The sequence below is a fragment of the Taudactylus pleione genome, unplaced genomic scaffold (genome assembly GCF_031769625.1).
Source record: "Taudactylus pleione unplaced genomic scaffold, aTauple2 ptg000896l, whole genome shotgun sequence".
In the NCBI taxonomy this organism is placed as follows: domain Eukaryota; kingdom Metazoa; phylum Chordata; class Amphibia; order Anura; family Myobatrachidae; genus Taudactylus; species Taudactylus pleione.
The window spans coordinates 328707-355533 of NW_028285297.1; the positions used below are offsets into that span (position 1 = coordinate 328707).

At 51.4% G+C, this 26827-nt stretch overlaps 1 protein-coding gene across 1 annotated transcript in view; it reads left to right on the forward strand.

The window, feature by feature from the left end:
• Positions 1-25881, forward strand: part of CCNYL1 (cyclin Y like 1) — a 72123-nt gene extending 46242 nt beyond the window's left edge. The window contains exons 7-10 of the mRNA XM_088459094.1: positions 3705-3824; positions 5090-5256; positions 21364-21526; positions 22863-25881. Coding sequence (XP_088315220.1) covers positions 3705-3824; positions 5090-5256; positions 21364-21526; positions 22863-22979 — 567 coding nt within the window. The 3' untranslated portion in view covers positions 22980-25881. The remainder of the gene's footprint in view (positions 1-3704; positions 3825-5089; positions 5257-21363; positions 21527-22862) is intronic.
• Positions 25882-26827: the final 946 nt, after the last annotated feature.

Here is a 26827-nt window from a genome sequence, read left to right on the forward strand (position 1 = left end):
CTTGGTATCCATTTCCTGGACCGAGGCGTCCGAGTCAGTGTCATCAGGGACCTCCCCATCATCTGAGGAACCCTCTGAGTCCGATACCTGAGCCGCCCGTGTCATGAGTGGGCGTTTTGAAATCCTAGAAGGCATGTCAGTCTGCAACATTGACTGAAAAGCCGAGGAAGCGGCCGCCAAATTTTGCACGGAGTTGGAGAGCACATCCACCCAGGGTGGAGGAGTCACCATAGGGGCCTGAAAAGGTACCACAGGCTGCTGCGGCACAGGGGAAGCCTGCATATACATAGGCAACCCTGCATAGGGACCCACCGACTGAGACCCAGGAGGACTCCGCAATAACTGCGGGACACCCGGGGAATGGGGGATGGTCGGCTGGGACAACGACCTAGTAGGGAGAGCAGTCGGGACCGACAGACGGTCCGCAATAGACACCAGCACTTGAGAAAACATCGCCCACGGTGGTTCCTGCGCCAGAGAAGGTCTGGATGGGCCAGGATCCACCTGGCATCGACTACACAGGCCATCCTGTGACAAATCCTCCTTATCTACTCCTGCAGAACAGCGTCCGCAGGAGGCCAACACCGGAGCCACTGAGCGCTCAACCTCCTCGTCTGACATGACAGAATATATTATATATCTGGCACCAGGGTAGAAGTAAAACGCACTCACCGGTGTGCTGAACAACAGCCCACAATATGGCACTGAGTAGCACACAACTGTATGTGACGGACCTCACAAATACGTGATCTATATAAGTGAGGTCAGTAGAAACGCCCCTCCCCCACACACCTGTAGGGCTTGTAGGAGAAGTAAAGGGATAGGTATAAGCTGACAGTAAGTAGAAAATAAGCACAGACAGGCAGCACTAGCAAAAGTCACATACCATGCAGGAAGATATACTCACTGCACCTTTACACTACAATCAACCTGCCCAGATTCAGTGTCTGGGAGGGCTATAGTGCTGTGTACGCTGTCCTTAATCAGGGGAGAGGTACACAGGGGGACCGGTCCGCGTGCTCCCTGAAGATCTGCGCTGCCACTGTGAGAAAATGGCCGCTGGAGACCTCAGAGGAGGAGTGGCCGAGTAATCTGCAGCTCAGCGACGCCAGACTGTGTGCTGAAAGGCGCGCTGAGCTGAGGGGAGGAGCCGCTGACAGGGAAGGCTTCCTCCCCTGGCTAGCATATTAACCCCAGGGCTTGCCGGCATCCCGCTTGCCATATATCCCTGGTGGTCTAGTGGTCCCACGGGTTATTCCTCCTCAGAGGGGGAGCCCGCCGCCACCGCTAGCTGCCCCCGGTCTGTCCCCTAGGACCGGGGGCAAAGGACTGCATCTGCAGGCAAAACCCGCGAGCCGCCGCTAATCGGCGACTCGCAGCTTACCTTGTCCCCGGCGACTCCGGCAGCAGTCCAGGGAGGGACCCAGAGTCCGGCTAGTACGGACTCTGGCCTCCCGCCGCGATCCCCAGTGCAGTACTGGCGTCGCGGCGCCAGCGGGGAAGGAGAGCGGCAGCGTGGGCGTCTGCATAGACAGCCCGTCGCTGCCACACTAGAGCCTCTGTTTTAAAATAAAAATCTAACAGGCTCTTTTTTTTTTTTTTTTTTTTTTTTTTTCAAAAAATAGAAAGCTTTTGGGGGCTGCTCCTGCAGCCCCCCTGCGCAGGTGACCCGACTCCGGCCGGGCACCAACTCAAACTGAGGTGCTGTGGCCGGGGGCGGGGTATAGAGGAGGACGGACCCAAGTGCATCCTGGGAGCAGCTAAAGCTTTAACTGCGTGGTGCCCATGGATCCAGATCCAGCTATACCCCAAGGTCAACCCTGTGGACCCCCTATGGACCCTGAAGTAGAAATATTGTATTGTAGGTTTCCCCCCTGTGTGCTGTCTGTCTGATATATTGTATTGTAGGTTTCCCCTGTGTGCTGTCTGATATATTGTATTGTAGATTTCCCCCCTGTGTGCTGTCTGATATATTGTATTGTAGGTTTCCCCTGTGTGCTGTCTGATATATTGTATTGTAGGTTTCCCCTGTGTGCTGTCTGTCTGATATATTGTATTGTAGGTTTCCCCTGTGTGCTGTCTGATATATTGTATTGTAGATTTCCCCCCTGTGTGCTGTCTGATATATAGTATTGTAGATTTCCCCCTGTGTGCTGTCTGATATATTGTATTGTAGGTTTCCCCCCTGTGTGCTGTCTGTCTGATATATTGTATTGTAGATTTCCCCCCTGTGTGCTGTCTGATATATAGTATTGTAGATTTCCCCCCTGTGTGCTGTCTGATATATTGTATTGTAGATTTCCCCCCTGTGTGCTGTCTGATATATAGTATTGTAGATTTCCCCCTGTGTGCTGTCTGATATATTGTATTGTAGGTTTCCCCTGTGTGCTGTCTATATGATATATTGTATTGTAGGTTTCCCCTGTGTGCTGTCTGTCTGATATATTGTATTGTAGGTTTCCCCTGTGTGCTGTCTGTCTGATATATTGTATTGTAGGTTTCCCCTGTGTGCTGTCTGTCTGATATATTGTATTGTAGGTTCCCCCCTGTGTGCTGTCTGTCTGATATATTGTATTGTAAATTTCCCCCCTGTGTGCTGTCTGATATATTGTATTGTAGGTTTCCCCCCTGTGTGCTGTCTGATATATTGTATTGTAGGTTTCCCCCCTGTGTGCTGTCTGATATATTGTATTGTAGGTTTCCCCCCTGTGTGCTGTCTGATATATTGTATTGTAGGTTTCCCCCCTGTGTGCTGTCTGATATATTGTATTGTAGGTTTCCCCCCTGTGTGCTGTCTGATATATTGTATTGTAGGTTTCCCCCCTGTGTGCTGTCTGATATATTGTATTGTAGGTTTCCCCTGTGTGCTGTCTGATATATTGTATTGTAGGTTTCCCCTGTGTGCTGTCTGTCTGATATATTGTATTGTAGGTTTCCCCCCTGTGTGCTGTCTGTCTGATATATTGTATTGTACTTTTCCTCTCTACGCTGGTGCGGACTCTTGGCGGCACCAAATAAATCAAAGATAACAGTAACATTAAACGATTACATCTGTTACAACATTAGCCGTATGTATGAAGGCGGGACCGCAGCAGTGATCTCCGAAACCTGCTGCGGTTCCTCCATTTCCACAGCAGACGCATCCCCCATGGTTTCTTATTGGGGTTGCGAAGCTGTCAGCGTTGCCAAGTATTCCGGGGTCTGGTCCCCGCAGCCTACGCCATCTGCTGTATCCTATGGGCTACACTTTGCAAAATGTATCTGGAGAGCGTCCCCGTCACTAGCTGCTGCACATACGCAATAGAGCACCGGATGTCCCAATATAGTGGTGCAGGGTCCGCTAATGCGATAACTTCCGGGTGGCGGGGGCAGGATCCTTCCCTTTATGCATTTTGTTATACATTCGGGCAGTAAATGTCTTATTACCGTGAATAGCCAGATTTAGTTCAGGGGCAGCATTGGGTGACCTAACCTTCAGAAGGGCCACACAGCGCCCTTAATCTCAGAAATAAGTTACAGTACACACAGACATAATATATCGCCTGTAGCTTATCGCTGGGGGTTTTCATGGTGTATTTGAATTTGGTTTTATACTAAACTTTTTATACTGATGTTTCTGAGCGCTCTGAGAAAAGCCTTAATGTGTCCATGACGCGGCGTGGATCCTGCGGCAAATGTGACCTCAAACTGTTTGTGTCTTGCAGCGCGAGGAGGTGACCGACGAGTACTGTAAACACGACCCGGAGCATAAGCACATCTACCGATTTGTACGCACTCTCTTCAGCGCTGCCCAGCTCACTGCAGAGTGCGCAATTGTCACTTTAGTAAGTATTGTGGCGGTTACACATAGGGTAATGTAATATCATGCTCATCAGATTTCTCTTCTATAGTACATTACATTACGCTCTGCTCTCTAAGGTTCACAGTAATAGCCCTTTCAGACTACCTCTGTAACCCGGGTTATTGCCAGGTTGACCCGGGTCTCCACTCCGTCTGAAAGAGTTTGTCAGTGTTTCTCAAACCTGGTCCTCAGGGAACCCTAACTTTGCATGTTTTCTGGATCATCTAGCTGGAGCACAGGTATTAATTGGCTAACGCAAACATCTACAGGTGGAACTCTTATTCCTGAGGATCCCTTGAAAACACGCACTGATGGCAGAGTTTGCGAAACCCTGCCTTACTGCGAACTTGTCTTGTTCTGACCATGAAATTTAATTCCACTTGTCGCATGGGGTTTTGCCAATCTCTAAGGGAATTCTCTTTGCTATCTTGGCATCAAGTGCAGATCTGTCTGAATTTCAGTAACATTTTCTCAGATTGATTTTTTTTTTTTAATTATGTTCTTTAACCTTCATGATGAAGCTCTTGTTTGGCAAAACACTAAACAAATGTATGACTTCATAGACAGGTGTATTTACTTTAAAAAATGAAATTGAAGCTATTTTAAATGTAAACAGGTATACTCCAATGAAGTGTTAATTTTCAAGACAACCCACTGGCATAAATAGTTCTGTAATTAGCTTTATTTTTAATTAAGAAAAATCTTTAGAGCACTTTTGGAGCTGGGGGGGGGGGGGTTAATTTGTCTGTTGATCAGTGGTAAGAATTGTTTAATAAATCAATTTGATTCTGTGCTATAATTATATATATTCTGTGTAAATAAAATGCCAAAATGGGTGAATTATTTTTTATAACTCAGGTAACTACCTTTATTTGAAAATCAATGTTACTCATAGACGTAATTTCCTTTTTTATTTTTTATGTTGGTGAATTAGCATTCCCTATATTTTAGTCTGTATGCAGTTTTGGAAGTTTGAGACCGTCATTCTACTATTTCACCATTAGAGGTCACTGTTGTCTTACAGACAGGAACAGCTCAGTCTCCTGCTTGTACTGTAATTACTGTAATTGATAAAAATTTTTGTTGCATATATTCTGTAACTTAGAAACCCATCGCCGTATTACTATGTTACACCTTTGTGTGCACGTTATCGCTAAAGTTAGAACATTTGTTGTTGTTTCATGGAGCACCCAGTGGCCATTTGTTACTGAATCAGAGGCTCCATTGACCTCTCGTCTCCACTCACAGGTTTACCTGGAAAGGCTCCTGACTTATGCGGAGCTCGATATTTGCCCCAGTAACTGGAAAAGGATCGTACTGGGAGCCATCCTGCTGTCCTCTAAGGTCTGGGACGACCAGGCGGTGTGGAATGTGGACTACTGTCAGATCCTAAAGGATATTACTGTAGAAGACATGTAAGTTTGTGGGTCTCTAACTTTGCACTTTTGTCTGCAGAAAGAGCCTATAAGATTGTATTTACTTTTCTACTTCAGGGTCCATAGGGTATCCACAGGATACCTTGGGGTATAGGTGTGACGTCAGTCGCAGGGCACCAAAGAGTTAAGCTTTCAGCCTCCCAGGATGCACTAGGTCCCCCTCCTATACCCCGCCCCAGAGCCAAGGCACCTCAGTTTAGTTTGGTGCCCGGCCGGAGTCGGGTGCACCTGTTGGAGTGGGGGCTAGAAGAGCCCCTGAAGCTTTTTCTTCATGCAGCTGTGGCTGCACATCTGGATGAACAGCATGGACAGTCAGTCCTGACGTCCATGCTGTCTTCCCTACACCCCGCCGGTACTGATCCGGGGATGCTGGTGGGCATCTGGGGTCACAGCTAGCGGTGACCCCAGATGTTCCGGACCATGGCCGGATTCAAGGGGGACAGAGGTAAGCAGCGGGGTCCCGCGGTGGGTCCCCGCTAATCACATGGTCCTAAGTCCCCAGGCAGGGGGCTCCCTGGGGACTGGCTGCAGCGTGGAGCCAGGCGACCAACCTGCGCTTCCACTACCCCCTGGGACAGTGGACCGCAGCAGAGCGGTAGCGCTGCAGCGTCCCAGGGGTTAAATGCATGCCAGGGGAGCGCGCCTTCCCTGTCTCACAGCCGGCGCCTCCCCCGCTGCACACAGCCCTCTCTGCGCTGTGCTGACTGGCCCTGTGTCAGCGCTCCTCCCCCAGGCCAGCCTTCTCTCTGCTCCTCGGCGGCCATCTTTTCAGAAGCATGGTGAACGCTGCTGGAAGCCTGCATTGGAAGCATCGTGGTCTGGGTCCCCCCGCATACCTCTCCTCCGCTGTGGTCAGGTCTGTGTATGCAGCGCTGTGTCCTACCAGGCCCTGTGTCTGTGTAGTTGAGTGATCAGCGCTGTTAGTGCAGGAATTGATTTTCTTTGCATTGTATGTGACTGTGCTAGCGCTGCTGCCTGTAACTTTTCTTCTAACTGTCAGCTTTATTACTGTCCCTGTCCTTTCTGCTAAGCCCTTGCGGTGCGGTGCTGCAGGGTGGTCTCTCGCCTATTTAATATATAATTGGTGAGAGGGGTCACATACGTGGTGCCATCATGTCTGAAAGTGATTTTCCCCTCCGGCTACAGTGTACCACGTGTAAAGTACCGTTAGCGGAGGGGGAGGGTAGCGCGGAGGGCCTTTGCCGGCAGTGTTTGTCCATGGCGCGGCCTCTTACGGTTACAGCACCGGTACAGGAGCCGCCCTGGGCTTGTTTCGTTCAGGCGCTAACAGCTTTAGTGGGCCAGTTAGCTCCGCAGCCCGCGTTTACTCCGATGGGTTTGTCCCAGCAGTCTGTGGTGTCGTCACCCATGCAGGGTTTCCCACAACAATTGGTGGTACCCCACAGTGTCCCTATTTCCTCGCTCCCGGTCTCTCAGGAGCCAGCGTGGGTTAACTCCCTGACGAGTTCTGTACAGCACTTGTCGGATGTGTTGCAAGGGGAGTCTGTGATGCGGCCTCATAAACGGCCGGTGGCGTCTCTGTCCGCTCCTTATGAGGATGACGAAGGGACGTCTGATGATGGGGAGATTCTGGATCCTTACGATCAGGAACCTCTCCATACTAAGGACGCTGATGCTAAGTCCAAAGTATATATTCCTGGACTTATTCGGGCGGTCCGCACAGCCTTGGTGATTGAGGACGAAGTTCCCCCAGCGGCTAAGTCTAAGTATGCCTTTTTCGAAGACGTGAAGGGCGATGCCACAGTCTTTCCTCTTTCGGGTCAGTTGGTGGACCATTTGGAGGAGGCGTGGAAACAGCCTGGCAAAAGATACCAGCCGCAGCGACGCCTGGCGGTAGCTTATCCGTTCGCGGATAATTATTTTGCTAAGTGGGAATCCCCTCCACAGGTGGATTCTCACGTGACCCGTCTTGTCCGTAGTGCCACGTTGCCGATGCCATCCATGTCCTCCCTTAAGGATGCTACGGACCGCAAGGTGGAAATCTGCCTGAAGTCCGCTTATTCCCTTGCGGGAGGGGGGGCAGCACGGCCGGCTATGGCCATTTGCTGGGTTGCCAGAGCGATGGAGCGCTGGGCGGATTCATTAGAGGCTTCTTTTGATTCCGACTGTCCGGCCGAACAGGCGGAGTTGATTGGCTATCTCCGTGATTCGGCCACCTACATCAACGAGGCGGCTCTAGACATTAGTACTCTGGTGTCTAGAATTTCTTCAGCAGCGGTAGCTGCTCGTCGCACCTTGTGGCTGCGATCCTGGAAGGCGGACGCAGATTCCAAGAAGGGTCTGGAAGCATTGCCGTTTACCGGAGAAGTTCTCTTCGGTCCGGATCTGGATAAGATTGTGGCCACGCTGGCGGCAGCCAAATCGGCTTGTCTCCCGTCGGCCGCTGCTCCTTCTGGTTCTGGACCATCGTCCTTTCGGTCATCTAGGGCCCAGGGCAGGCCCAAACCACAGTCGTTTCCTCGTCAGGCTGGCCCTAGGAAATCGGTCAAGCCCCGGAAGCAGGCATGGAGTACCAGACGTCCGGCCCCCAAGCCAGATGACAAGCCTGCGGCCTGACGGTCCGGGCCTCCCTTTGGGGGAACCCAGGGTGGGAGGCCGCCTGCTGCAGTTCGCCCAGTGTTGGTCGGTCACTACGACAGACCCTTGGGTTCTGGAGGTGGTCTCCCACGAGTACGCCCTCTCCTTCCGGCACAGACCCCCGGCTCGATTCTTCACCACGGGTCTACCATCAGACCGGAACAAGGCTACGGAGCTGCGGAAGGTATTGCACACTATGCTCCAGGCTGGAGTTATAGTGCCTGTTCCATTCTCCCAGAGGGGCCAGGGTTTCTATTCAAATCTTTTTTTGGTACAGAAACCCAATGGGTCGTATCGTCCGATTCTCAACCTCAAAGCACTCAACAAGTCTTTGCGGGTACCGAAGTTTCGGATGGAGACCCTACGGTCCATCATTCTGGCACTGGAACCTGGGGACTACATGGTGTAATTGGACATACAGGACGCTTACCTGCATGTCCCTATTCTTTTGCGTCATCAACAGTTCCTCAGGTTTGCAATCCACAGCGACCACTTCCAGTTTCGGGCGTTACCTTTTGGCCTGGCGACAGCACCACGTGTTTTCACCAAGGTGATGGCGGTCATGGCGGCTTCTCTGCGGCTGCAGGGAGTCCGCATGTTGCCGTATTTGGACGACCTGTTATTGGTGGAGGGATCTCCAGAGCTCCTGTTACGCCACTTGGACCTGACCATTGCCCTGCTGCAACGGCACGGCTGGCTAATAAACTTGCAGAAGTCCACTCTAATCCCGTCTCGGAGGATTCTGCATCTTGGAGCCTTATTGGACTCGGGACAGCAAAAGATCTTCGTGACGGAGGAAAAGATCTCTGCTTTACAGTCAAGGGTGCGCAGTTGTCTGCACAGCCGCCGGGTGTATCTACACTCGGCGATGAGGTTACTGGGCTCCATGGTGTCTGTGTTCAACATGGTGGAATATGCCCAGTTTCACTCCAGACCTCTGCAGCACCTGATCCTATCAAAGTGGAACGGGCTGCCTCAGTCTCTGAAGTCCCAGACGATTGTGTTCACCCCGGAGGTTCGCCTGTCCCTTGCTTGGTGGTTACAGACCCACCTCAGCGAGGGGCGTCCGTTCTGGGTTCCAAATTGGGTCCTGTTGACAACGGACGCCAGTCTTCGGGGCTGGGGAGCAGTTTCGGGTCCACATCTGTTCCAGGGCAGGTGGATGCCGACAGAAGTGGAGCTTCCAATCAATATCTTGGAACTCCGTGCGGTCTTCAATGCTCTCCAGCAGGCACATCGGTTTCTCCAGGGTCACCCGGTACAGGTCCAGTCGGACAATGCTACCACCATGGCCTACATAAACAGGCAAGGAGGAACCCGAAGCCGGGCGGCTCTCGTAGAGGTGTCTCGGATCCTGGTTTGGGCGGAGCGCAATCTTCCGGCCATATCAGCGGTCTTCATCCCGGGAGTGCTCAATTGGGAGGCGGACTTTCTAAGTCGCCAGGACGTTCATCCGGGGGAATGGTCCCTGCACCCGGACGTTTTTCAAGTACTGGTGGACAGATGGGGTCTTCCAAAGATCGACCTCATGGCGTCCCGGCACAACAACAAGTTGCCGGTGTACGGGTCTCGCACAAGAGACGAAGGGGCGTCTCTGGTGGATGCTCTGTCCGTCCGGTGGACGTTCCGGTTCGCATACCTGTTCCCTCCGGTCTCCCTCCTTCCACGGGTAATCCGGAAATTCAAACAGGAAGGAGGGACGCTCCTGTTGATAGCTCCCGCGTGGCCCAGACGGCACTGGTTCTCAGACCTTCAGGGTCTGTCCGTGGACAGACCTCTGCGGTTGCCGCTACGACCGGACCTCCTGTCTCAGGGTCCTTGTCGTCACCCGGACCTGACTCGGCTGTCTTTGACGGCGTGGCTGTTCAGACGGCCATGCTGAGGTCCCGGGGGTTTTCCAGCTCTGTGGTGCGTACCATGTTGCGAGCTCGGAAACCGTCTTCCGCGAGGATATACCATCGCGTGTGGCATACGTTCTTCCAGTTGTGTCGACCGAGAGGTTATGCACCGCGGGAGTTTCGTCTGTCTCGGATTCTCGCCTTCCTGCAAGCGGGACTAGATCATGGGCTTCGCCTTGCTTCTTTGAAGGTACAGGTTTCGGCCCTGTCTGGTTTCACCGTAGGATTGCTACAATCCCGGATGTGCGCACCTTTATGCAAGGTGTTGTCCGCATTCAGCCGCCCTTTGTTCCACCTGTGGCGCCTTGGGATTTGGCTGTGGTCCTGAGGGCTCTCCAAGGACCGCCGTTTGAACCACTGGGATCAGTGGATCTTAAATGGCTAACGGCTAAGACTGTTTTCATAGGAACAGGGCAGTACTCCGCACTCGGCCCGAGTTTCTTCCCAAAGTTGTTTCCCAGTTTCATGTTAACGAGGAAATCGTTGTTCCGGCCTTTAACTCACCGGGTCTTTCCGTGGGTGAGGCCTCTTTGGATGTTGTGCGGGCCTTAAGGACTTATGTTGACCGCACTTCTTCGTTTAGGAAGTCGGACGCTTTGTTTGTCCTCTATGGCTTCCGTAAAAAGGGTTGGCCTGCTTCAAAGCAAACTTTGGCAGCCTGGATCCGTATGGCTATTTCTGAAGCTTATCTTCATGAAGGCCTACCGGTTCCTCCTTCTCTGAAGACTCATTCCACTAGGTCTGTGGGTCCTTCGTGGGCAGCTCGACGTGGTGCCTCTGCAGTCCAGATCTGCAAGGCTGCTACGTGGTCCTCTGTCCATACCTTCGTGAGGTATTACAGGTTTGACACCTTCGCCTCTCAGGATGCTTCCTTCGGGCGGCGGATTCTCCTTTCTGCACTGGAGCGTCCCCACCCTTAAAGGATACTGCTTTGGGACATCCCCAAGGTATCCTGTGGATACCCTATGGACCCTGAAGTAGAAAATATGAGATATGGTAAGAACTTACCCTTGTTATCTCTATTTCTACGAAGTCCATAGGGTTCCACAGGACTCCCGCCCTGTCGCACCTGTGCTGCAGATGGGCTTTGCGCTGGTCACCGGTTTTCCGTCTCCCTCTGGTGAGAATGTGATTCTTGTATGTGTCCAGATCTTTGTTCTCTCTCTTCCTTCTCCTCCTCCGGCCTATGGCTTGGTAACTAACTGAGGTGCCTTGGCTCGGGGGCGGGGTATAGGAGGGGGACCTAGTGCATCCTGGGAGGCTGAAAGCTTAACTCTTTGGTGCCCTGCGACTGACGTCACACCTATACCCCAAGGTATCCTGTGGAACCCTATGGACTTCGTAGAATTAGAGATAACAAGGGTAAGTTCTTACCATATCTCATATTATTAGTGGACATTGTTGCTATAACGCCGAACTTATATAAATGATCCATTCGCATTGCCAGATAAATTGGTGTCCAAACAAGTATGGCGTCTATTGCTCTGCGTGGGGATTAGATTCCAAGTTTTGGGTGGTTTTTTTTTTTTAGCTGTTTTGGTTTGTTTTCTATTGGGGGGGGGGGGGGGTGATTTGAAAAATTGCAGGAGTCCCTGGCACCCCTGCCTTAAATTTTATATAGCGGTGTCCTCCTCTGTGCCTGCTGGAGGAATGACCTGGTGCATGACCGTGCTGCTCCCCATGGAGGAATGACCTGGTGCGTGACCGTGCTGCTCGCCATGGAGGAATGACCTGGTGCGTGACCGTGCTGCTCGCCATGGAGGAATGACCTGGTGCGTGACCGTGCTGTTCGCCATGGAGGAATGACCTGGTGCGTGACCGTGCTGCTCGCCATGGAGGAATGACCTGGTGCGTGACCGCGCTGCTCGCCATGGAGGAATGACCTGGTGCGTGACGGCGCTGCTCGCCATGGAGGAATGACCCGGTGCGTGACCGTGCTGCTCGCCATGGAGGAATGACCCGGTGCGTGACCGTGCTGCTCGCCATGGAGGAATGACCCGGTGCGTGACCGTGCTGCTCGCCATGGAGGAATTACCCGGTGCATGACCGTGCTGCTCGCCATGGAGGAATGACCTGGTGCATGACCGTGCTGCTCGCCATGGAGGAATGACCTGGTGCATGACCGCGCTGCTCGCCATGGAGGAATGGCCTGGTGCGTGACCGCGCTGCTCGCCATGGAGGAATGACCTGGTGCGTGACCGCGCTGCTCGCCATGGAGGAATGACCTGGTGCGTGACCGCGCTGCTCGCCATGGAGGAATGACCTGGTGCGTGACCGTGCTGCTCGCCATGGAGGAATGACCCGGTGCATGACCGTGCTGCTCGCCATGGAGGAATGACCCGGTGCATGACCGTGCTGCTCGCCATGGAGGAATGACCTGCTGCGTGACCGTGCTGCTCGCCATGGGGTGTAGTGTGTGCTGTCAGGAGTCGGGGCATCAAACACTTGCTCCATTAGCTGAGGGGCATCAGTCTGCTCTTTGTGTCTGTACTGTGGGCATCCGCTTCAGCTTGTTGCAGGAGCAGCTTTGTTCGTTTTATCTCTATACTTCAGTGTTACCGGTTTTTTTTTTGTTTGTTTTTTTTTTAGTTTTGGGTCGTTCTATATAAGAACTTAGGTGGGAGGGGGTTGGGTATAAGCATTATAGGCTCCATTCCGCCGCCCCTGCTCCTGTTTTCTCTGGGCCCCCGGCATTTACGTATCCTGATCTTATTTGTATTTTAAGGATCAGGCAGCTGCAGCTCTTCCTGGACCCGCAGCAGAATCTGAAACCACGTGCCTGGACTCGCAGCTGGGCCTCTACAGCGTAGCCTGAGCTCTCTTACAGTGATTGAGACGGGGCAGGCAGCGGTCCCCCCCTCCAGTCGGGCAGGCAGCGGTCCCCCCCCCTCCAGTCGGGCAGGCAGCGGTGTCCCCCCCCCCTCCAGTCGGGCAGGCAGCGGTGTCCCCCCCCCCCTCCAGTCGGGCAGGCAGCGGTGTCCCCCCCCCCCTCCAGTCGGGCAGGCAGCGGTGTCCCCCCCCCCTCCAGTCGGGCAGGCAGCGGTGTCCCCCCCCCCCTCCAGTCGGGCAGGCAGCGGTGTCCCCCCCCCCCTCCAGTCGGGCAGGCAGCGGTGTCCCCCCCCCCCCTCCAGTCGGGCAGGCAGCGGTGTCCCCCCCCCCCCCTCCAGTCGGGCAGGCAGCGGTGTCCCCCCCCCCCCTCCAGTCGGGCAGGCAGCGGTGTCCGTCCCCCCCCCCTCCAGTCGGGCAGGCAGCGGTGTCCGTCCCCCCCCCCCTCCAGTCGGGCAGGCAGCGGTGTCCCCCCCCCCCCCCCCTCCAGTCGGGCAGGCAGCGGTGTGTCCCCCCCCCCCCCCCTCCAGTCGGGCAGGCAGCGGTGTCCGTCCCCCCCCCCCCTCCAGTCGGGCAGGCATCGGTATCCCCCCCCCTCCAGTCGGGCAGGCAGCGGTGTGTGTACCCCCCCCTCCAGTCGGGCAGGCAGCGGTGTCCCCCCCCCCTCCAGTCGGGCAGGCAGCGGTGTCCCCCCCCCCTCCAGTCGGGCAGGCAGCGGTGTCCCCCCCCCCTCCAGTCGGGCAGGCAGCGGTGTGTCCCCCCCTCCAGTCGGGCAGGCAGCGGTGTCCCCCCCCCCCCCTCCAGTCGGGCAGGCAGCGGTGTCCCCCCCCCCCTCCAGTCGGGCAGGCAGCGGTCCCCCTCCAGTCGGGCAGGCAGCGGTCCCCCTCCCTCCAGTCGGGCAGGCAGCGGTCCCCCTCCCTCCAGTCGGGCAGGCAGCGGTGTCCGTCCGTCCCCCCTCCAGTCGGGCAGGCAGCGGTGTCCGTCCGTCCCCCCTCCAGTCGGGCAGGCAGCGGTGTCCGTCCGTCCCCCCTCCAGTCGGGCAGGCAGCGGTGTCCGTCCGTCCCCCCTCCAGTCGGGCAGGCAGCGGTGTCCGTCCGTCCCCCCTCCAGTCGGGCAGGCAGCGGTGTCCGTCCGTCCCCCCTCCAGTCGGGCAGGCAGCGGTGTCCGTCCGTCCCCCCTCCAGTCGGGCAGGCAGCGGTGTCCGTCCGTCCCCCCCTCCAGTCGGGCAGGCAGCGGTGTCCGTCCGTCCCCCCTCCAGTCGGGCAGGCAGCGGTGTCCCGTCCGTCCCCCCCTCCAGTCGGGCAGGCAGCGGTGTCCGTCCGTCCCCCCTCCAGTCGGGCAGGCAGCGGTGTCCGTCCGTCCCCCCTCCAGTCGGGCAGGCAGCGGTGTCCGTCCGTCCCCCCCTCCAGTCGGGCAGGCAGCGGTGTCCGTCCGTCCCCCCTCCAGTCGGGCAGGCAGCGGTGTCCGTCCCCCCCCCCTCCAGTCGGGCAGGCAGCGGTGTCCGTCCGTCCCCCCTCCAGTCGGGCAGGCAGCGGTGTGTGTCCCCCCCCCCCCCTCCAGTCGGGCAGGCAGCGGTGTCCCCCCCCCCCCCCTCCAGTCGGGCAGGCAGCGGTGTCCCCCCCCCCCCCCTCCAGTCGGGCAGGCAGCGGTGTCCCCCCCCCCCCCTCCAGTCGGGCAGGCAGCGGTGTCCCCCCCCCCCCCCCTCCAGTCGGGCAGGCAGCGGTGTCCCCCCCCCCCCCCCCTCCAGTCGGGCAGGCAGCGGTGTCGTCCCCCCCCCCTCCAGTCGGGCAGGCAGCGGTCCCCCTCCAGTCGGGCAGGCAGCGGTCCCCCTCCAGTCGGGCAGGCAGCGGTGTCCGTCCGTCCCCCCTCCAGTCGGGCAGGCAGCGGTGTCCCCCCCCCCCCCCCCTCCAGTCGGGCAGGCAGCGGTGTGTCCCCCCTCCAGTCGGGCAGGCAGCGGTCCCCCCCCCCTCCCTCCAGTCGGGCAGGCAGCGGTCCCCCCCCCTCCAGTCGGGCAGGCAGCGGTCCCCCCCCCTCCAGTCGGGCAGGCAGCGGTCCCCCCCCCTCCAGTCGGGCAGGCAGCGGTCCCCCCTCCAGTCGGGCAGGCAGCGGTGTGTGTGTGTCCCCCCCCCCTCCAGTCGGGCAGGCAGCGGTGTGTCCCCCCCCTCCAGTCGGGCAGGCAGCGGTGTGTGTGTCCCCCCCCCCTCCAGTCGGGCAGGCAGCGGTGTCCCCCCCCCCCCCTCCAGTCGGGCAGGCAGCGGTGTCCCCCCCCCTCCAGTCGGGCAGGCAGCGGTGTGTCCCCCCCCCCCCCTCCAGTCGGGCAGGCAGCGGTGTCCCCCCCCCCCCCCCCCTCCAGTCGGGCAGGCAGCGGTGTGTCCCCCCTCCAGTCGGGCAGGCAGCAGTGTCCACCCCCCCCCCCTCCAGTCGGGCAGGCAGCTTTAAATTATAGGAGTTGGGGGTGAGGATAGAGGGAGATCTTACACTGTGTGTGGCCCCCAATGTCCAGTCAGTCCCCGCAGCATGCAGGCAGGGGGAGGAGCCTGGGTGCAAGACCCCTCTCTGTATATGCACAAGGGCCAATGGTTCTACTAATTGGCCTCCCTGCTTCCTGTGCCTACAGACAGGTTATTGGTTGGTGAGCGCAGGGATAACGCTGTAGGGAGCTGCGTTTATCGGCTAGCTTACTGTTATTTTATACTGAGCACTTCACATCCTCTATCTTAGTGAAAAGGGCACAGGGGCTGCTGATATATTTAGGCTGTGTGTGATGCTCCTGTCTGTGGTTGTATACGGCTCTGTCCCTGTCCTGCCAGTTTGAGCAGAGTTTTCGTTTTCCTAAATTGTGTATTTGTCAGTGAGCAATCTGCAATATTTAACACCGGAGAAATGACGGCATGCGTTTGTTGCGCTGGTAGGCCACAGTTTGTTGTACGCTGTCGGCTAGGTCGCTGTTCATAGCTCTGCAATACTGTAGCAGAAAGCGTATTTCTCTCTGTGTAGCCCAGACGTCCATTGTTTAACACAGGCACAGTATTAATAAGACGCCATCTGCTGTTTGAATACTGGTATTACACTGTTTAACGACTTAATACGCCGTCATGCAACTCATTAAGTAAATGTGGCCTTATGTTTATACGCCTAACACATGTTAGAAGTCGTCCTTTTTTAGGATGTAAGTTTACAGTACATTGCAGAAGTATTCCAGCCGTGGGCCGAGCACGGCGTATAGTTTGTGTTGTGTGAGTCGCCGATACTCGGTGAGAGCATTAATTATCCTGAGATGAATGACTTCTGTGCAAGAACAAATCGCAGGTTCATTAAAGAGGTCGGTTCCAGGTCCCTGCTCCGTCATTTTCCCATCTATACTTATTCAATTTACCCTGCCATATAGACACTTGTGGCTTCAGAACTCAATCACGTAGGTATCATTTTTACCATCACAGTAATTAGACGTTCGTCCTTGAAGTATTTTGTCTGCACGCAGTTAAAATGTATTAGAACCGCAGGAACAAAAGCAGCAGCAAAGTGATTTAATTAGCGCACCCATCAGCTGTTCCTCAAATCGACCTGATTTACATTTCTATAGCCTGCACACAGGGAACACAGATGGGGCACAAGTGCTGGCTGCAAGTACCCCCCCCCCCCCCCCCAGTACACAGCGCGGAGCCCTGCAACCTGTATCTGGCCGCTAGCAGGTTATTCCGTGCCCTGGCCGCTACAAGTCCCTATGTATAAGGAGCGCCCGGTAATTGCTGGGAGCTGAGGTTGTGCCTCTATTGCTGGATGGCTTCCCATCCGCCGTGCTACAACGCTGCACTACATAGACCACAAGACCTGCAACAATTTTCACTCACCGCGGAGGGTAGGACTTTTGCTTTTTGCTGTTTTTGCAGAAATCTATGGAAGGGTCTTCCATACTGTGATGGTGTTTACAAGCGCGTTCATCTGTGGTATATGTACGTAGTTTTATCCTCATATTTAGTCACGGCCAAGACCCCAGTAATGTGACACCCCCCACACACCCTCCCCTTCCCCATCACGATCACAATCCCTTGTATTGTGACTGATGCTAAACATGTACTAAGATGAGTTCTAGAGCTCCTGTCACCTACACACAGGTGGTGGCGGCCATCTTGTTGGTTGAGGCAAATGTTCCTGAGAACGTAGCTTACGCCTTTTTCTCCTGACCTGCGTTGCATGGTGCATTAGTGTGATGTCACTGGGCCCTGCTGACTGCGCGGCGGCGTTTCCCGACTGTCCTCTCCGCCTAAGCACTTGCTGTCTGTGTGGGCACTAGGCGCACTTCACTAATGCTTGTGTAGGAGAACGGCGTGCGCATCTGATCATGTTTCCATTTGTCCAATATAAATAGAAAATAACTGTGATATGTTGTTGCGTACTCTTAATATGTAGCTTAGCGCAGGCCGCCATACCCTGTGACTGTTTATTCTGTGGTCTCTGTCCAGGCGGTTATTATAGAGATGTGCAAGGCTTGGACAGATGCTACACGTGTCCTCCTCTTCCCTGCGCGTTAGACAGCTCTCCCAGTCGCGCGGAGCGTCTTTTCGTGCAACATTTTACCTTCAAATGCGTCTTAATGACAAAGTGCGGCCGTGTCTGCGTGCGAAAGCTCCGTGTCATGGCCGCTGATGCTGTAACGTAGCGTTTCGCATGCTGCGGCGCACAGAACATAGGCAATGCCGCGCATCATTGTACTCAGCGGAAGCTGCGTGTGCGTCCGGTTCACGTCATTATGCCAATAAGACATTATGAAGGTAAAATATCGCATGGAAGGTTGCTTGGCGCTGCAGAGTCACTGTGGTTAACGCGACTTGTAGGTAAGATGTGGACACATCTGTACATCCATGTGGGGTAGGGGCGGTTTAAGAGAGGAGGGGGCCCCTGTGCAGGCTATTCTGTGCTGGGCCCCCTCCTCTCTGTAGCGCAGTAGAATTTGGCATTGTGCAAGTCTACCGTGCATGCGCAGGTCTCCGGTAATAAGGCGCCTGCGTCATGTTCCCGGAGACGGCACTACTGCGCACGGACAAATCCCGGGGAAAATGTCTGCTGTGCCGTTTTTCCCCCGTGATTTGCATTTTGTTACTGCAGTGCCGACACGGGAATAACAAACATGGATGCAGGGTGTTCATGATTGCCCCTCGTGTGCGCTGCGCAGCCCTGCCGTGGCGTTAGCATGTCTTATGTACGGCATTGGGGGGGAGCAGTACTGCAGATTGAAGGCCGAGGGGGTTCTAACGTTTATGTCACAGCGCCGACCAATAAGGAGCTGCGGGCGCTCGGATTGCGTCTCCCGTAAGCGCCGTCTCCCAGCGGCTGTTTTATGCGGGTAACAATTTGTTATATCGCAGCACATTGTATTGAATGGTAACGCCCGCGTTACCCGTTACATTAATAAGGAAGGGAATACGTGTGAAAGGTTGAATGCATTTACATATACCGTATATGTATTATTATTATTATACCGTATATGTATTATTATACCGTATATTATTATTATACCGTATGTGTATTATTATTATTATACCGTATGTGTATTATTATTATTATACCGTATATGTATTATTATTATTATACCGTATATGTATTATTATTATACCGTATATGTATTATTATTATACCGTATATGTATATTATTATACCGTATATGTATTATTATTATTATACCGTATGTGTATTATTATACCATATATGTATTATTATACCGTATGTGTAGTATTATACCATATATGTATTATTATACCGTATGTGTATTATTATTATACCGTATATGTATATTATACCGTGTATGTATATTATACCGTATGTGTATATTATTATACCCTATGTGTATTATTATTATACCGTATGTGTGTTATTATTATACCCTATGTGTATTATTATTATACCGTATGTGTGTTATTATTATACCGTATGTGTAGTATTATTATTATACCGTATATGTATTATTATTATACCGTATGTGTATTATACGTATGTGTATTATTATTATACCATATATGTATTATTATACAGTATGTATATTATACCGTATATGTATATTATTATACCGTATATGTATTATTATTATGCCGTATATGTAGTATTATACCATATATGTATTATTATTATTATACCGTATGTGTATTATTATTATACCGTATATGTATTATTATTATACCGTATATGTATTATTATTATACCGTATATGTATTATTATTATACCGTGTATGTATATTATACCGTATGTGTGTTATTATTATACCGTATGTGTAGTATTATTATTATACCGTATATGTATTATTATTATTATACCATATGTGTATTATTGTTATTATACCATATGTGTATTATTATTATTATACCGTATGTGTATTATTATTATTATACCGTATGTGTATTATTATAATGTATGTATTATTCTGGCCAAATACCTTTTATCTAAACCCGCCAACAATGTATAACATAAGGGGGTGTATTTCATTGCTTGAATGAATTGCATGAAAGCAGCTAAGGGAATGGAAATGTAATAAATTATTGAATATATTAAATTGATCCTCTCTAAAATTAAAAAAAAAATACAAATTAAACCTTTTACCAGGAAAGTGTGTGTGTGTATATATATATATATATATATATATATATATATATATATATATATATATATATATAAATAAAATTTTATATTATATATACACAGGCTGTCCGAGCCTGCAGACCGCAGATGACCGGCAGCCGGGGGGGATGAGTGTACATTCTTCTTCTTCTCCCGGCCAGGAAGGGGGCAGGGGGGGATCCCTTGTTCCATTGTGCCATTTATTTATTTATTATGCGACGAGTCCATATTGCTTCAAGAGCCTTTTTCATCAGGATAATAGCGGCAGCTCTGTGCCGATCCATTTGTTGCCTTGGTGACGTGCCCACTTTTGCTGATACGTCTGTAGTTTTGTAATAATATAGACAGAAGCCCTTTCCTGCTATCAATCTGGCGGAGATGCTGCCGGGTTCATCTGAGCTAATAAACAGCAAGTACCATTCCTTTCATCTGCTCCGCTGCCGAGCGTGCGAGCGGAGGGAGGGCGCCATCGCTCTGCTGCTCCAGCCCACGCCGCAGTGCGATGCACGTTGTGTGGTGGTGTTAGGCAGGAGCAGGGAGAGTCCCGAGCTCGCCAATATTGCCGTTACTTTCACATTTCCGTCAGAGCAATATTTTAAGTCCTGCCGAATGGTGTTCGGCGTTTCCGCTGTAGTCGCACGGTATCTATGGGCCTGATTCAGCACTGATTGCCATCGCAGCTGCAAATTCGCACGGAACGCAACTTTCGAAAATTTGCTAATGCTGGCCAAAGCTCTGCCGGCTTAAAGACGCCCGCTGCCACCTTCTCATATCCGTCCACTGTCTCCCTTCTGCGTAAACATCTGTACGATCGACGCACATCGGCCATTCACGCAGCGTATACACCAGGTCTGACCGGCAGCAGACGCCGCAAGTCTCTTCACACGCAGAGCGCTCGCACGGTGCGTAGGCAGTCGCAGTGGCTAAATTATGCACGCCCAGGAAACGGTGTTCAAACAGGCAGCATTTTCCCGTCCACTCCCCCGTTACCACCCCCAAATGGTCACAGCCTGTCACTCACTCTGCGATGGATTCCTCTGTGCATGCGTAATCGCTGTGCGATCACAGCGTATGCACAGTGCGGCTTATGCGCAATGGCAAACAATCGCTCAATCTGCATGCGTAGTTGCACTTCAGATCGGTACTGAGTCAGGCCCCGTGTTATATTGAATCGATCATACGCTAATAGCATATCAATAAATTAAATCCCCAAAATATGTAATGATTGGTTGGCAAAGTATGTGCCAGGCTCTGGGGCTAAATGGCTAATACCAGCTTGGCCATGTCACTGACCGGGGGGACCTCCGCTATCCTGGGACGTATTGTATTGCCAGCTGCTCCGCTATCCTGGGACGTATTGTATAGCCAGCTGCCCTGCTATCCTGGGACGTATTGTATAGCCAGCTGCTCCGCTATCCTGGGACGTATTGTATAGCCAGATACCCTGCTATCCTGGGACGTATTGTATTGCCAGCTGCTCCGCTATCCTGGGACGTATTGTATAGCCAGCTGCTCCGCTATCCTGGGACGTATTGTATAGCCAGCTGTTCCGCTGTCCTGGGACGTATTATATAGCCAGCTGCTCCGCTATCCTGGGACGTATTGTATAGCCAGCTGCTCCGCTATCCTGGGACGTATTGTATAGCCAGCTGCTCCGCTATCCTGGGACGTATTGTATAGCCAGCTGTTCCGCTGTCCTGGGACATATTATATAGCCAGCTGCTCCGCTATCCTGGGACGTATTGTATAGTCAGCTGCTCCGCTATCCTGGGACGTATTATATAGCCAGCTGCTCCGCTATCCTGGGACGTATTATATAGCCAGCTGCTCCGCTATCCTGGGACGTATTGTATAGCCAGCTGTTCCGCTATCCTGGGACGTATTGTATAGCCAGCTGCGCCGCTATCCTGGGACGTATTGTATAGCCAGCTGCTCCGCTATCCTGGGACGTATTGTATAGCCAGCTGTTCCGCTATCCTGGGACGTGTTGTATAGCCAGCTGTGCCGCTATCCTGGGACGTATTGTATAGCCAGCTGCTCCGCTATCCTGGGACGTATTGTATAGCCAGCTGCCCCGCTATCCTGGGACGTATTGTATAGCCAGAGGTGTTCTCTGTAGTAGTAATATTACTATTATCTGTGTTTGACTCCTAGGAATGAGATGGAGAGACACTTCCTTGAGTTGCTGCAGTTCAACATTAACGTTCCTGCCAGTGTCTACGCCAAGTACTACTTTGACCTACGTTCCCTGGCAGACGATAACCACCTCAATTTTCTGCTGGAGCCGCTTAGCAAGGATCGGGCACAGAAGCTAGAGGTGACCGTCTAATATCAGACTATCCCCCTTATTATGGGGGCGCATTCAGATTGGGGAGCAAAGTAAATTTGCACCTTGGTAAAATCCTGCTGGTAAAACCAGTGGAGGGGGGGGAGTAGGTGTTGCAACGTGCGGAGAGATTTGGGGGGGGGGGGGGGGGAAGATGTACAATGTGCAGAGAGATTTGGGGGGGGGGAGATGTACAATGTGCAGAGAGATTTGGGGGGGGGGGGAAGATGTACAATGTGCAGAGAGATTTGGGGGGGGGAAGATGTACAATGTGCAGAGAGATTTGGGGGGGGGGGGGGAAGATGTACAATGTGCAGAGAGATTTGGGGGGGGGGAAGATGTACAATGTGCAGAGAGATTTGGGGGGGGGAAGATGTACAATGTGCAGAGAGATTTGGGGGGGGGGAAGATGTACAATGTGCAGAGAGATTTGGGGGGGGGGGAAGATGTACAATGTGCAGAGAGATTTGGGGGGGGGGGAGATGTACAATGTGCAGAGAGATTTGGGGGGGGGGGGGATGTACAATGTGCAGAGAGATTTGGGGGGGGGGAGATGTACAATGTGCAGAGAGATTTGGGGGGGGGGAGATGTACAATGTGCAGAGAGATTTGGGGTGAGGGGGGAAGGTGTACAATGTGCAGAGAGATTTGGGGTGAGGGGGGAAGGTGTACAATGTGCAGAGAGATTTGGGGGGGGGATGTACAATTTGCAGAGAGATTTGGGGGGGGGATGTACAATGTGCAGAGAGATTTGGGGGGGGGATGTACAATTTGCAGAGAGATTTGGGGGGGGGTGTACAATTTGCAGAGAGATTTGGGGGGGGTGTACAATTTGCAGAGAGATTTGGGGGGGGGGGGTGTACAATTTGCAGAGAGATTTGGGGGGGGGAAGGTGTACAATGTGCAGAGAGATTTGGGGGGGGGGGGGTCCTAGCACAGATCTACATTGCAGTGGAAGGATAAAGCTGTGCAGGCTACGTGCAAAAGCGGCCAGTATTTACCCTGCATGCACGATGATAAATGTAATTGCCCCCCGTGTATTGCAGCGGGGATTGTTCCAGATAGAAAGTTACTTAGTTTTTTTGGTTTGCTCTCAGCTCTTACTCGGCCCCCAGGTCTCTGTACTTTCAGCCCTTCTAATGCCCAAGAGATTGGGCATAATACTTGTTACTGTTTAGTTCAGACCATTTCTGCCGTAACCGCCATTTCTCCGTATATCCTCGGTGCATTGTCGCCGCTGTTTTTAATTGGTGCTTGAAATACGTAAAATGCTGTGTTTTGTTATAAATCTGTGTATAATTATATCCTGTTTATTTGATGCTTTTAGGCCATCTCCAGGCTTTGCGAAGATAAGTACAAAGACCTCTCCAAAGCTGCCATGAGGCGGTCCATCAGCGCTGATAACTTAGTGGGCATCCGGCGTACCAATGCCATCATCTCCTGAGGCACCCGGCAGGTGCCAGGCGCAGCTTCAAGCGCGGTCAGTGTGCGGCCCGGTCACCCAGCACCACCCAGCTTCTCTCACACGTTTTCAAGCCAGCAGTGTCTTCCAGCACGAGGGTTGCAGGATGGGGGGGGGGCGGGCACAGGACAGCAGACCAGGGACGCTGCCAGGCCCTTCATGGAGACTAAGGTCCGTACATCACGGTGACGCAGAAGAGGGGTCTAATCAGGAGCAGCACAGAATAACAAGTGTTGCGTCAAATGTGAATCCCACCCTCTGATATCATCTACTACCTACATTTGTATGCTTACTATGTAGGCCTATAGCTGTGAACCCAGACTTTATAACACTATATAGTTTGACATTAGAATCTAAAACACTAATCATGTGAGTGTAGTTACATTTTTATTATTGCCTCTTTTTTCTGTCATTATTATGTTTGTGCTGCAATTATCCCGCAGTGTTAATACGGACCCTTTTTTTAGCTATCGAGTGCAACGTTCCCTATTTTATTTTGTCCATCAGTGACTCTGTGACCCCACCAGCACAAGACTCCACAAAATAGTTTCTCATGATGGTGATTGTCCAAAAAAAAGTGCATTTTCTGCAAAAATTGGGACTGGCTTGTACTTCTCTAACTAATGGTGCTTCCCCCCCCCCCCCCCCCTCCACCCTAATCAAGCGATGCAATACCAGACGCTGCAAGAATGAAATAAACTTGGAACGATTTGATTTTACTTTTACGCCACTTCCTCGCCCCGGTGATGTAAGAGGTGTGTTCTGCGCACTGCCTGCTGTTTTATTGACGTTGCTTTGGTGCGGCCGGTCTCTCTGAACTAAGGTTTATGGCCGCCATGATCACACTCCTACTCGATGTCCACAGATCGCGGAAGACATCTACAATTTTTATTTTCGGTTACCTCGGACGTCCCATCCTCAACTTCTGTGACCTGTCGCTGTTGTACAATGATGTGCTCCGGTGTGTTACTACTGTATGATCCCACGGAGAACTGTAACGTGCTGCAGCCACGAGGTCGCCTCTGGTTGGGAGGGTATAGAATGTCTGTGTTGAACTGCTGTAGTTTCGATGAGCCTTTACGGTTTCAACAAAACCATATGGGAAAAGCCTGCTTGCTAGATCGCATTAACCGCCCCGTACTTGCGGCAAGACGGGTAGGTGTGTATGCCAAAGGATACAATTGTCTGGGGTACACAGTGATTGACTCCTGATGCGTAGAGGAGTCGGACCCCTCCAGATGAGTAGCGCCCCCTTTTTAAGTTTTGTATTTTAGACTTTGCATCCCAAAATTAACTTTGTCCGTCGTTTCTATGTCTCTCTTAATAAGGTTGGCACAATCAAGATCAGGGGTTTGATTTCGTGCCCTCTATGACACAGATGGTATTTCTGTTTTTGGTTTCCTGCAAAAATCAAACCATTTGAAGATGGCTACCCATTGTCTGGTAACGCAAATACCTATCCTAATGCCAATAAGCCGTGACCTACTGAATGTTGGCTTCTCAACAAAGTTTGTTTCCAGGAAAAATCCCTATTTGCCTCCAAACGTCTTGTGTCATCACACCCTCTCCTGATTGCAATAACCAAAATGTGACTCCGTATATATGTGTAATTATATTGCATGTAACACAGGGCAGGTTTCGGAGCGGAACGCTGTGCGAAGGATCCGGTTATCGCAGCGGTCGGGAAGAAGCTGCTCACTAATTATGCAGAACACAGGAGAATCCTCAGTACTTTTTATTCATGTGACCCATCCAAAAACAGGGAGGACATCTTTTTTTTTTTCATGAATTAAAATGTTCATTTTGCTATGAAGTCCAAAATATTCAGAAATAGCTTGTACATGACACCCTGTACAGCTAATAGGGCTTTGCAAGCCTTTGTCCCGATTGATTCACAACTGCTCTTAGTCCGCCCGTCGCCTACTGTAAGTCGTTTTGGGGACCAAATCCTGTATTACAGAGCTTTGATGCTACTCATAGTTATGATATATATTCAGCTAACGGTCTTACAACCAGGCCACGTGTGTGTGTAATGAAGGTAGACGGCTGCAAAGTTTTTTTTTTGTTTGTTTGTTTTTTCTTTTATATATATCTAAAAAAAAAAAAATTTTTTTTTTTTTTTTGTCCATTTACTACTGTAAAGTAGAATTTTTATTTTTCTAATGTTCTACTTTTGGCATTTGCAAACAGTAAGGGCTGTCTTATTTCTTCATCCACATACGACGCTAACAATTTATATGAAATCTTCTCTGATTACGTGTCTGTTCTCCCGCTTTAAACACTTTAACTAAATAGTTTTGGATGACAGGATTACATGAATGCAATGATCTTCCCCATCAGTAAGGGTTTCCCAAAATAGTCCACGGAGCCGGCTACTGTGCTTTATAACGTGGCTTCTTAATGTTTGTAAGTCATCTTACTGGTGACCATTTTATGGGGAGCTATATTGGGGGTTCAGTGATTTACTGAACCCCAAAAGCTGAACTTTTCATAGCTGCCGAGTCTTCAGTTTTTGGAGGCTGGATTTTGAGGGGCTGTAATATTGAATAATAAAACACATTTGGTTTCTGCGTTTAATATTATTGCTCACACTAAATCCAGCAGCGTAACCACCGCAGATGCAGCAGCTTGGAAAAGTGCTGCTGGGTAAAATTACCCCCTAAATTTTTAAGGAACGATGGCTCCTATGGAGGGTGGGGAAGGGGGCGAAGCAGGCTACAGTATTAAGTTTTATAATTCTAGCGCGGTTATTCTGTATGTGGCGTTGTCGCAGGGGGATCCCAAAAACAAATCGGTTTATTCTGAAGCGAAAGCTACATTTTCCGGTGGATTTGCTTTCTCATGTTTATATTAAGAAAAGCTAATAATAAACTCTATTTTAATTAAACAACCACGTGTGTCTGTATTTTTGTGTGTCTGTATTTCTGTGTTTGGCTGCGTGTATCTCTGTTTGGCTGCGTGTATCTGTGTTTGGCTGCTTGTTTCTGTGTCTGTGTTTCTGCGTTTGGCTGCGTGTTTCCGTGTCTGTTTTTCTGCGTTTGGCTGCTTGTTTCTGTGTTTCTGCGTTTGGCTGCGTGTTTCTGTGTTTCTGCGTTTGGCTGCTTGTTTCTGCGTTTGTGTGTTTCGGTGTGTATGGGGTTTATTTATTTTATTTTTTTTTACAAAACCCCATTTACAGGTTTTCCACTTGAATTATTACGCTGCAAACTTCCCGCGGTTCTTATAGGGCGTCCACTAAATGTCAGTGTTGCACAGTAATTAATAGATGGCGTGATGGTTCCTGAGAACGCACGGCCAATGTAATATCCGTCTGTATAAACAGTGTGCAGAGTCTGAACACGGCCCTGCTTTCCCCCCCGAGCACAAGTCTGTCATGCTCCTGTTTGCCTCCTAATTAATGGATTGCCTCGTCCTCTCCCCCCAGTCTTGTAAAAAATAAAAAAAAACTTGCAAGAAAATATCTACAAGAAAATGTGCACACCCTGATTTTAAATACAGGGCAGGATGTAGAATTTTACAACAATCTCCTTCCACGTCCTTTGATAAGCTCAGCAGGTTCCTACCTGCAAGTCAATATGCAAACAAAATCAATCATGTTTGTCTTGCTTGACAATACATTATTATGTTCACACCCACACAACGACTAACACCCAGCACCTATCCTGTACAGGACTATTTGTTACTAGAAATCGCCTTACAGCAGGCTTGGTAGGTAAGAGGCTGTGAAAATAGATGTTCGATGCTTAAAGACAACATATCGTGTTTTATTTTAATTTTTTTTTTTTTTTTAAATTTAGAATTTTTATTCATAAAGTTTTTCACATTTATAA